Source organism: Toxotes jaculatrix, chromosome 11 (assembly GCF_017976425.1).
Source record: "Toxotes jaculatrix isolate fToxJac2 chromosome 11, fToxJac2.pri, whole genome shotgun sequence".
NCBI lineage: Eukaryota > Metazoa > Chordata > Actinopteri > Toxotidae > Toxotes > Toxotes jaculatrix.
Window position 1 is genome coordinate 1,524,749 of NC_054404.1, and position 12,746 is coordinate 1,537,494.

The 12,746-nt window shown below is 42.0% G+C and overlaps 1 protein-coding gene across 1 annotated transcript in view; it reads left to right on the forward strand.

The window, feature by feature from the left end:
• Positions 1 to 11,909, forward strand: part of kif20ba (kinesin family member 20Ba) — a 39,140-nt gene extending 27,231 nt beyond the window's left edge. The window contains exons 31-35 of the mRNA XM_041050604.1: positions 1,048 to 1,089; positions 5,843 to 5,917; positions 6,502 to 6,619; positions 9,147 to 9,301; positions 10,376 to 11,909. Of these exons, the coding sequence (XP_040906538.1) occupies positions 1,048 to 1,089; positions 5,843 to 5,917; positions 6,502 to 6,619; positions 9,147 to 9,301; positions 10,376 to 10,456 (471 nt within the window). The 3' untranslated portion in view covers positions 10,457 to 11,909. The remainder of the gene's footprint in view (positions 1 to 1,047; positions 1,090 to 5,842; positions 5,918 to 6,501; positions 6,620 to 9,146; positions 9,302 to 10,375) is intronic.
• Positions 11,910 to 12,746: the final 837 nt, after the last annotated feature.

The window sequence follows — 12,746 nt, forward strand, 5'->3', positions numbered from 1 at the left end:
AAGCACATGGGAGAACTTATCGGTTTTGAACATTAAACATGAATGCAGCAGGGAGTAGTGGGACACTTGATGTCCAGCAGAGCTTGATAAAGAGACTTTTTACCCCATGGTGGCACCAGTGGCACTTTCTATCAAATCCCATCAGGAGCCTGAACTATTTAAACTTTTAATGCTTCCTTTTAAAATGACATGAAACATTAAACCATGTCAGTTGCTTCCGTCTCATTAGTGTCTGAATAGGTCACGACAAACAGAATGGAACTGAAAGATACATGAGTTCTTACTTATGTGTGTGTGTGTATATGTTTTTTGTATTTGGGGAAATGTGCTTTTTTGTTTTCTTGTCAGTTTTTAAATCACATGATTGATACCATTGTCATATTCATCTGGTAAATATTAGGCTCAAGCTAGCAAGAAGTTAGCATAGCATAAAGATTAAGCTCACTAATTAACACATCGCGCTTGTTTAAACTGCACAGAAACATGGTGTAAACACAAATAACACCACCACACACAGATACCACTGGGTGGGTCGTCTCTTGCCTCTCGTGCGCCGGTAGCTCTCTGCCATGTTTAGTATTCACCATGTAATTGAACATACTCAGATGATCAGTTATCTTCTTGCGTGCGGTGTAGTTCATTTTCAGAGTGATGTGTTTTCATGCATTATGTTTTCCTATTCAAGCCTTGGCAGCTCTTTAAAGTTCCATCACAGAGACCTGGTCAGCTGATGACAGTGAAAATCAGCTTTTCCTCCATTTTTGTTCAAAGGTCCTTTTATTTAGTGCAATGGAGGAGAAAGCACATATCTATCATACAACAGTTTATCACCTCCCTTAATCAGTGCTCAGCTTGCATTAGACTGCTGGTGAACATATGTTACCTGTGTTAGCCAAAAGGTGCTGAGAAATGTTGATGTTTCACTTTTCCCGTTCCATTTTTAGTCAGTGGTTTTGCACATTAGCAGCTATAGTTAGATTATTGTTCAGCTGTAGGATGCTCCGACATTAGAGGCTCGTTTTTAACCAAGTTGTTTCTTTTCTGAAGTCTCACATTTTCAGGAGGAGTAAACGACGAGCAACACACGAGGTACCTTTTTTTTTTTTCCTTTTACTAAACAGCATCATGTTTTCATCCCTCCAAACTCATAAACAGACAGACAAACATTCCTCATCACAGTCATCACATTCTTCATCATCATTTATCACATTCATATATGTTTCACTTCTGGGCCAGAAACTGCAGTGCTACCGAACGGCTTTTAATAAAGAATTTTATCCAACAGCTTCCTGTATGGCGGCAGCAGAAGTGTAAACATGAACAGAGAGTGCTTCTGAGACTGATGGCCTAATAAGAAAGTAATGGGAAGACCTTTTTCTGTCGTTGTTGTCCTTTATCGGCGTTTTTCACCCCAGTCTCTTCGCTGGCTCTTGGCCAGCAGTAGATGCAGGAGTGAATGAGTAACAGTGAGGATGTTAATCCAACCTGCCCTGCATCAGCAAAGATTTGAAAACAGATGGTGGAACTGTTTTTCTCTTTCTCCTGAGCTTTACAGTAGGGAGAGAGAGAGAGAGAGAGAGAGAGAGAGAGAGAGAGAGACTGCATTTACATGCACATAATCTGATCATAGCCAATAATCAGAGTGAGGCATCACACCAAAGAGGATGTTTTCTCGGGTTGCTTGTTTGAACAACCCATTAATTTACTCGTTTCCATGCCGCAGAGCAAAGTGTGACTAATGCCTGAAGCTGCTTCTTTCACATTATGTTGCAGTGTCACAGGTATATTCGACCTCAAAAACAAATTTCTTCCATGATGCTAATGTGTTATAACCTTGTGGAACAGTATAGTGCTGTAACATGGGTGGGATCTGTGAGTGTGAGATATTTTAATGTGGTTTACACATTAAACCAGAGAATGAGATTTCAGCCTGTGTTGTTAAATATGATGTGATATATACCATATATTATATAATATATGGTTGAACCAGATTATTAAACACCACTTTACATATACTACTCTGATCATGCTCATTGCACCTACTAGACAAATAGTATTAACATTAAATAATAGTTTAGATTTTACATGTGCTCTGCTTGCTTGTATTTCTGCTTTGATCACATTATAATTAGATTTTGTGTGTGAAGATGTTGCCGCTCAGAGCAGAGTTGGTATCTTAAGTCTTCCCTTGATTTCTTATATAATCAGATTTCCTGTATCTGTTTGAATCCTGATGACCAGAGCGTGGAGCTTTGTTCTGACTCTTGATGTCTTTGGGGGAGTAAAATGTAGCCGTAACCTGCTCCTCCCTCCTACAGGGAGGTTGGAGTTGAGGCTAAGCCACAGGGCAGTCCTCCTGGAAAGTGTTGGAATTCAGATCCTTGTTCAAGGACACTTGAGCGGGAAACTTTGGGTCGAAGTGTAAAATGATTATTACAGGGTCACTTGTATGACCACAGGCCCACACTGCTCCCTGCTGAGTGTGCAGTCACGACTGGAATTACTTCTTCTTGTGCAGCTCCACTTACAAAAATTGTCCTTAGTGTTTACTTCTTGATAAAATGGGAAAGTGACGGGGCTGCAGAGTCCACGCTGAAGTCAGACCCCACAACTTTCTGGATGCTGGTCATCAGAGGGTTTGCTATGAAGGCTCAGACTGGCCACTATCATCATTACATAAAACTTGGTGTTGTATTTATGTTTTTCTTAATTGTTATTATTAATTAAAATTGATTAAACCCTAATGAGGATTATTTTTCAGATGCCACGACTTGTTTTATGAGAAGATGCGTTTCTCTTCCTGCTTCTTGCTTCTAAAACATTGTGAAATGCAAAGTAGATGCTTCCAATCTTCTTGCAAATTGTCTTGTTTTTCAGAGTAATTATACTGTCAAAATCAATGGAATAACTTAAATTTAATAGCTACCTCTTAAATAGAGTGCTTGTATTTCAACCATGTGGCACCCAGGCAGGGAGTTGCATGGTAAAGTGGGTTCTTATCTGATGGGTTTGACATCTGTAGGCAGTGACCCAGCAGTGATATGGCAGCTGATTTCATCAGCCATCCAGACTCCTGCACCATTCAATTTTCCTCAGAGATAATGGAGTGTTGGCAGGCTGGAACATGTAAACTGGCACAATGTGAAGTCACACAAGCAAACAGACGGATTCACCTTTTAGTCTTTGCACACAGTTGTTTTCTCTTCTGTCTTTCTCCATTCTTCTCTCTCGTTTTTCTCTCTCTCCACTTGTCTTTCTGTTCTTTAACTTCTGTCATTCATTCCTCCAGCTCTCCATCGTCCTCTCTCCGTCTCTCCCAGCCAACCACGTCTGTCTGTCTGTTCAGCAGATGAGTTCTTAATGATTTATTGACGATGGTGTGGCTTTTCTTTAGAGGAGACGTCGCCGCTGTCCCAGAAAATCTTTATCTGAATTTTTAGCTTTTATTATTTTGGTGTTTGAGTTTTGTGGCCCTGTCCACAGAAGCACTGTGCACTGCTGAGTCGATGTGTCCTCCACACTGATATACTGTACTATAAAACTGTTGTTGTCCAACAGTACAACCTGCAGTATGGGCCTTTTTCCCCTCTGATCTCACAGCCTGTATGCCAGTATTCAAGGAGTGTGTTTATAGATGAAATCTGAAAATAATGATTGACTTAAGTTTTTACCTTGTGCAGCCATGAAGTGGCCGCAGCTATACGGGGTATAGTTTAACGTTTTTGGTATTTATTTTAGCTCTGCTTCATGGCCTTGATCAGCTTATTGCAGAAGTACTTGTTTATTGGAGGTCCCAGCTGAAAAGTTCAGAAAGTGCCCCCACTGCAGAAATCTAGTGTTGTTTGAGCTGGTGTGAATATCTCAGCGATTCCCTTTTTGACACCTAGGTTGAGGAATATAAACACGTTTTGTGCAAACGAAGCCAAAGTTCTTGTTCCTGTTAAACACAGAGGAATCCAGCTAAACCCATCTACTGCAGCACATCTCTGCCTCTTACCATCTTCTCTGCATCTTTCTTTGTCCCCAGCCTTGATATACATTATCTCATGTCTCGTTTACTTTCTCCTCGCGCTCCCTCTATCATCTCATCTCATCTCATCTCATCTCATCTCTTCTCATCTCATCTCTCTCTCTCACACACACGTTTCATCTTTTTTACTTTCTCCACACACCAATTATGGTTTATCGCTGTCACTTATCTCTGCTCAGCTGTATCTTTCCACTTCTTTCTTCCTCACACACACACACACACACACACACACACACACACTCCAGCTCCTCTGTGTACTTTCTTCACCTCTTTCTTTTATCTTTGCCAATCTCTACTTCCGTGCTCCTCTCTCACTGTTCTTTCTTCCGTCCTTCAGATTACTTTTAAAGACGTCCACTGAGTCACTGACGACTTCACATTTTGACCTTTTTTTTTCTGCCTTTTCAAAGTGGAGCATGTTTACAGCGTCCACCGCGCCCACTGCTCTGCCCGATCCGTGAGCCTCCCCCTCGGGTCAGCCTCGTCCCCAACAGCTGCTTATGAGTCAGAATCGCTTCATTGGCAAGAGTACCAAAAATATGTCCAGGGGACTGGTAGCACTGAAACACATCACGTCTCTGACTCTGCTGTTTTCTTTATGTTCGTCTGGTTTTTAAATGTTACTGCATATTAATGTTTTGCTGCAGTTTCTCCCTGTGTGCGATGATAGCAGCAAAATGAGTTGGAATGCAAACCTGTTTCTGAGTAGATCTTTGCATTGGTAGTCAGGGATATTTGATATAACACAAAGAAGAAAACTAAACTAAGTTGGTTTGATTTGAGGCTGCCCATCGACAACATCTGGGAAATTTGGAGGTTGAATAATTTCTAAGGGAACTAAAATAAAGTGTCATATTGGAACACAGACTGAGACTTTCAGCTACTTGGCAAATCATTCTTGGCACTTTACAATGTCTAGAAACAGAAGTTTACGTTTCTTTGATCATCTCTTTCATAGGTGGAATGACGGCAAATCAAAGAGCAAATCAGAAAATGAATTTCTGTGAACCTGTGAACCTCAGACTTCTGGAAACTTGAAAAACTCCTATGCCATCTCCGTCATGTCATCCATCTCATCACTTCTCAGCCCACAGACCAGGGAGAAAAACGTTACATGCTTCACTTGATGAAAAAATACTTGCAGACGCGCCGTCTATCCTTGGTCTGCCCGTGGTATCAAAAGAACTGTTAAAAAAGAATTTTCCTTCTCTCTCCTCCTGAAAGCCAAAGGCCTTCTCGCAACGTTTTACTCACCAGATACTGAAGAAAACATCGTAGTAACTCATATTTACTTCCTTTGTTTGCTTTGTTTAGCTTTAATGAAAGGTTTTCCACACATGGCTGATGACAGTTATCGTCGCTGACATCAGAATCTTGTTCAGAAGTGAAAACTGAAGATTAATTGGGTGTTTCTGAGACACCCAGGCAATATATTTTATCTGGTAGCAGTTGAGCTTGTCACATCTTTGAGCCCCTCTGGCAGGTAAATAACCCTAAATTGGAGCTTGTTTTCTCTCCCTGAAAATTATTCCGGCTGGTAAAACGGTGAAAGTGGAACTGACCGCCCACTGAGGCCGGCGCAGAGTGTGTGTGTCTGAATGTTTTTCTCCTGATGTCTACCTCGTGTTAATGACCGGGCTCCATCTCGTCCAAACTGTCATCATTTCAAACGTTTTGTGGTTGTTTTTAGCTTTTTGCCTCTTTCTAGCCTTCCTGCTCGTCTGCCTCTTACTAATCCTCTGGTACAGATGACTCAGTGTACAGTGCTTTAACACTTTGTGTGTGTGTGTGTGTGTGTGTTCATGTTCATAGGAAGAGGTGGAGGCAGAGAACAGAAGGAACACAAGGACCAAACTGACGCCAAAGCTGACCCCACACCAAGAGGAGGTGACAACCAGGCAGACACACACACACACACACACACACACACACACACACACATGCAGACATGAAGACACATGCATAACCATGAACATGTGCTGTGATACATCCTACAGTACTCATGCACTAACATAAAATATTCATAGTTAACAGTTAAATTCAGAAAAACCTGCTTATGGCGAATACGAATTCATCCTACAGTAAGTCCAAAGCTAAGGTCGGTATTTTCTCACAGGAGGAGGTCGCGTTTATGGTCACGTTTATTTTGCACGTTTTCAAAGGTTTTATCTCTCAATCAATTCACACTGTTTCAGTTTGTGGCTTAGCTTCTCAGATGTAGCGTCGCTCAGGTCAACTTTTCTGTAAACGCTGTCGTATGAATAAAAATTTCATTTCTGAAAATTTCATTTCTGAAAATCCCCTTTGATGCATTTACGCATTAGAACAAAAATACAATCAATGTTAACAACAGAGTGAAACTCAGCAGAACGTTCATGCTCGTACTGTAAGCGGCCTTTTTTTCCTCCCCAGCTAAATACACACTGTTCACGCTGACAGGCTAACCACGGTCCACTGTTCTCTGTGATCAGATCTCCTCCACAGCGGGTCGCCACGACTCCCGCAGCAGCATCCGCAGCAGAAAGGAAGGAACGCTACAGAAGATCGGAGACTTCCTGCAGAGCTCCCCCACGCTGCTCGGCACTAAAGGTTAGTGTGTCAGTGTGTGAGTCTTTGCCGTGGGAGATGTTTTAACTTTTATCTGGTTCCCTGTGGAAATGAACTATGAGAGCGAGGAGTGTTGAAGAGTTGAGGCTGTAGACACTTTATTCCAAACATAAAGATGAGTTTAAATATGACGAAGCTGAAAAATGACAGCCGTGTAATAATAATGAACTAAAACTCCCAACTGAGCTGCACAAAACTGATTTAAGTGCACACATCTTTGAAATATCTTATACAGAATACATCAAAAAAAAAAAAACCTGAATGGATTAAAACAGCAGATGTAACCAGTAAAACACATCCTGCAAACTATGGAGACACAATAATGTTTATATGTAAAGCAGCAATGATGAAAAGCTTCACTAAATAAAAAACATACAAAGACAACCTCAGTACAATCAGAAAACTTCCTCTGGTATACACAGGCTCGGCGTGTGATTTTCTCATGACTGATCATTTTCTGGGTAAATTGCTCTGAAAATATCTTGAGCTTTTCCTGAGTTATACGCAGTCACACCACCTGTCAGCGTCACACCACCTGTCAGCGTCACACCACCTGTCAGTGTCACACCTGGGTTGGACAGCCCCAGGCACTCGGAGTTGTTTTGCCTGACGCAGCCTCCTAGGTGTTTTTAACGTGGTGAAGGTACGAACCCAGAGGTGTTGGCAGTTGTCTGTGGAGTAACTGAAGGGTCAGTCTCTGGATTTTAGGAGATTTAAAAAAAAAAAAAAAAAAAGTTTTCCTTTTTCTTCTGGTCAACAAATCCCACTAACACACATCCCATCCCGATATCCCATCTCCACTCTCTCAGTCATCGCCAGCATTTCACTGCTTCCTCAATTGAATCCATTCAAACAAACTATAAACACGTTTGGTTTTCAGACAGCACAGAGAACTAAGAACTGGTCCTGAGAGACGATGAAACAGCCACGGCGGGGTTAGGAAGTCACAGAGTGCTGAGAGACGGAATAACACACTGTTGGTTTTGGTCTTTTCAGGCAAGTTTTTTACAGTAAAACTGTCCTTTAAAGGCCGTTTGAGCCACTAGCAGCTTTTGGGCCAATAGCACAACCTAAAGTATATTTTAAAACCAAAGGATGACTAATAAATTGATATTAAAACAAGTGTGAGGTTTGCTTCTGATCTCAGTGAGCTGGTGCATTTTAAATGATCTGCGATTTATCTAGAGGCATCCATCCATCCACCCATCCACCCATCCATCCATCCATCCATCCACCCATCCATCCATCCATCCATCCATCCATCCATCCATTTTCTGTACCGCTTGATCCAGATCAAGGGTATCTAGAGGCATCTCAGAAAAAAACAACAAACGTGAGCACTGGTGTAATCAGGCGTGTTAATGATGAAAGTCTGCCTCAGTATCTGGCCTCTACAGATACGGCTTTACTGATGCAACATTTCTGAATTCAGTTTTGGTCATATTTAAAATGATCTTCAATATTCAAATAATGATTAAAAAAAAAAATAATAATAAAATAAAACAAGGTTATGAGTGCAGGACTTTTCATCACAGGTGTACCCACACGTCACAGTTTGCTTAAACTACTTTTATTATATACATTAATTTCATTCACCCGCAGTCACTGGGTTAATCACATGGCCCAGATGGGTTGTTAGACTTTCTAAATTTCCCATTTGAAAACCTGTGTGCAGAAACACAACGTAGGACACACAAGGACAAACCTCTGTGTTCCTGCCGGAGTCATTTGGCGAAGAATAACGCAGGTTTGACAAAGTAAGCAGGCAAGGGCAGCGAGTTTGGGACACTAATGATGGCTTAGAGGAGAAAGTTAAGACAGGGAACATATTGGAATCAACTGGAGCATCTCTGTGTTTTATCCTGAGGGACCAGCAGTTTCACCCGGTCAATTAATTGTTGCCCCAGGCTTCCAAAGCAAAGGGTGCTGTCGTCTGCCGCCATCTGATCCTCCCTCCATCTTCCTCTCTCTCTGCTGCTCATTGTTCCGTCCTCCTGTCCTTCAATCCTTCATCTCTCACCTTCAGTCTTTAATCTTCGTTATTTTACTTCCTCCAACACCTCACACTCTTCCTTTCTTAATCCCTTCCTGTTCTCATCGCTCTTTCCTTCTGTCCCTCCACTGCTCCATCCTCTCCATCTCTTTTGTCAATCACTCCCTTTCTCTTCCTCCCATCCTGAATTCCCCTCTCTTCTCTCCATATTCTCCAGCCTCCTCCTTTCCTTGTTGTGTTTTGTTTTTATTATTTATATTTTTCTTATTTTATGTTTTTAGTTGAAGAAATTCCCCTGAAAAGAGTTTAGTATTTTCTGCCATCACTCAGTGATGAGCTCACTTGTTTACAGTAATTATATTATTACTTCAGATTTACTGTTAAAATAATTTATTCATTGTAAAATGAATAAATTATTCACATTTAACAAAATCAAGTGGTTCACCCATGTAAAGCTGAGCAGTCAGTTTCTGTTCAGCACGTTCCTCTTGTCCATATTTGTCTCTGTCTCTGCAGCCAAGAAGATGATGAGTCTGGTGAGCGGCCGGGGTGATGCCGACTCCGCGGCCTCCTCTTCCTCCTCTTCATCCCTCAGTCTGAGAGCCAAGAAGAACAAAAGGAAACTCTACAGGCCTGAAATTTCCTCCCCCATGGACATGCCCGCACACCCGGTGAGTCCTGACACACACTTGTCATTATACATAAGATCTCTATACCACCACACACACTGACCCTACAGCAGGGTATCGCAACACGTGTGCTGAGGAAAAGTTTGGTCTGATTCATTTTTTTGATCAAGTGAAAATTGTACCAGTTTGTTTATGCAGAGTTTATATGTGGCTGTTTGAGAAGTTTCACTTAATTTGGTAAATGAGGTTGAAGGGTATCGATAAAAGTTTGATTTGGTACTGGTACAAAACCTGAGTATTACAGTATATCTTTATCTTATTTTAATAAATCTGAAGGATTTTAAGCCCTAAACACAAACCAAGAGTCATCTAAGCACGTTCAGTAAACGGTTTCTCATTGAACTGTCCCTCATATCCAGCTCCTTATTCCAGATATTAGCAGACAGGTGACTGTTCTTCATACAGTAAGTTCCTCTAGTTTACTTCTGGAGACTGGTGATGTACGATAAACTTCCTGCAGTAAGAGCAGTAAATAAACGAACATCACAGCAGATATCACAGATGACAACGAAGACTCGGCTCAGCTTAATGAGACCAGATCAGCAGCAGCAGGACGTCACTCTGGACAGTTCTCACTGAGACCATTAAAGTGAAAGTTTAATCTGAATTTCATTTCTGTCAACAACCTACATGGAACCGCAGCAGTGATATTCACCTGCCCAGATGTTTTCCACAGCTGGAAAAGACTAAACTTCCTGACACACCACCCATTTGCCTCTGTGAGGGGGATAAACTTCAGTGGTTCTCACCCGCTGGTTGGTGGAGCTCTGACTTTAACCTCAGCAGAAGCAAGTTGCTTTTAACATGGTCTGAGAAGATAATATCAGGGGTCAGGGGGATTTTTTGGTGCATTTATTCATGTAATTATTCCATTTTAATAGCATGAATGAGTGACTTAATAAGCACATGGATCAGCTCACAGCATTGGCCTATCCACTCAGTGAAGTGCCGGGTCGCCTGATTGGTTGTTAAAAGTGTGTCTGTGCCTGTGTAATTACAACCCTGCAGTAACACACACTCATCTTTAACATTTTGTTCTTTCTGTTCTGGTCTTAGATCATCAGCAGAGAGCCAGAGGAGAAAGAGAGCGACCATCAGATCATTAAGAGGCGCCTTCGCTCCAGGATGGCGAAGTGATTAACCTTCATGCAAACGGTCGTAGCATTTAGCTGCTTACCAGCCCAGCACACGTTTCCATGTCACAGTGGCTGGAAAGTCTCAGTATTTAACTGTTCAAATAGATTTTTAGACAAGTCACTTTTCTGCAGCTGCTTATGTGGAAAGGTGTCAGTTAAAGGAAGAGTTCACGGTTTTGGAAATTACACTTATTTGCTTTTCTGCTTTCTGCGGGTGGAGCTACAGCCAGGAGGCAGTTAGCTTAGCATAAAGACTGGAAGCAGGGGGAAACAGCTAGCCTGGCTACAAGTTGTGTATTTGTTGTGTAATCTGTTCACAAACAGAATATAACAGCAGTTGGTGGTTTTAAGAGCAGGCACGTGCTGGAACTAATTCTTTACGAGCAGCAGCTCATCAATCCACCGACTCCGTGCAGCTTCACTCTGCTTCCAGTGTTGATGCTAATTTCATTTAATAAGAGAGGAATCAATCCTGTCATCCACCTCTCTGCCTGTCATCCACCTCTCAGGAAGCAAACAGGCTTTAAGCAATACCGATCAATAATCAATATTTGGCTGATACTGTTACGTCCACATTTACCATCCAATGACTCCAGAGTCACTGCACATTAATGTTAAACAGTAAGCACTCGAAACTGAAAATATCTTTTCTCTAGATTTTATAGACAAAAGACACTGACTTTTTTTTTTTTTTTTGCTTTAATGTGCAATCTGTTACTGGAGTTTTGTGGCTGTGTTGGAGTTTGCTCTGTATTTTGTGAATCACTGCTTTGTTTTTACTTAATGTGTAAACGACAGCCGTTAAAATTCAGTGTCGTTTTCCTCATCTATCTGATTTATCCTGTTAGTTAAAGGCACCAGACAAGTTAATTTTTTTTTTCACCTTTAGTAAACCACTACCTTACTCACTGGATCATTTCCTAACAGTGATTTAAACACAGATACTAACTGAACAGGTCTCATGTTTTCATAACAGTTCTGATTTTGTATTCAGCTGTAGAACATCAGCCTTTGACCACACACTCGATAAACTCCTGCTGCACTTTATCTATTTCCAAGAACAAAGTTATGAAAAGGAACAAAATGTGACAGCACACGAAGGCGAGCAACACGAAGACGAGCAACACGAAGACGAGCAACACGAAGACGAGCAACACGCAGGGAAAACTCCTCAGTGGTTTCACTGTGTCCCCGCCACTGAGACACCACCATGCAGTCCTCCAGGGGCTGAGCTGCAGCTTTAGGACTTGTAGCTGTCTTTAGATCACTGTGCTGTTTAAGATGAAGGAAAGCTGAGTATCTTTATTTTGTACACTACATTCAAATTGTTAAGGCTGCCTGTAGTTAAAAAGGTTTAATCTCTAATGTTTATGTTCTCAAGTTTTGCACTTTCCTGTCATATTATCATGTTTATTTTCCTTTTTCAACCTTCGTTCTATAGGTCATATCAGTTATTTACCAATTAAAACAAAAAAATACAAAACATTTGCTTTTTTTTCCTGTTTTACATTTTAAAACCAAATGTCTGTTTTTTGTGAGTGTGGAAGAAAAAAAGCATTATAAAGTTATGTCTTACTTTCATATCCTAAATGTATTTAATGATCATTTTGCTGCTACAGTCTGATTTTTGGTTGATATACTGGTTCCAGACCTGCAGCTGTACCTTTCCTCTGTGGGACCCGTCACACTCAGAGCCTGTTGTCAGCACTGATCACTCGCCTAATGTAACATTAGGCCATAAACCAATCACCTGCATCACCTGCACAGAAGAACAGAACTCTGCATTCAGGCACTGTGGCTTCAACACTTACTGTGTAGAGGTGGGAAAAGCCGGCTTGAAGGCAGCTGCTGACGGTGATCCCTCCCCCAGGTGCTTTGTGTCGGAGGTGGACTGTTGCTGTGATGTGTGGGCGCACACGGAGAAAAACTCCTTCCAAACTGAGACATGTTCTTTATAAATATTTGTCAACCAGAGCGGTCACTCTGCTGGACTCTAACAGTTCAATGTTTTTCCCTCCAGGGGAACAGACCGTCGTGAAGCCGGCACTGTGAGGGGGGGGGGGGGGGGGGGGCGAGCGGGCCAGGTGAGCGAACTCACCTGGTGCAGGAGCCCTGTCACCTGGATCAGGTTCACTGGCGACTCTAAATCAACTCCGTGTGTGCGTGTCTGTCTTTGTGTGTCAGCCCTGCGGTGGACCGGCGACCCGTCCAGGGTGTACCCGCCTCTGGCCCGTGGTCAGCAGCGATAGGCTCCAGCTCCCCTGACGGATCAAGCGGTGCAGAAAATGGAT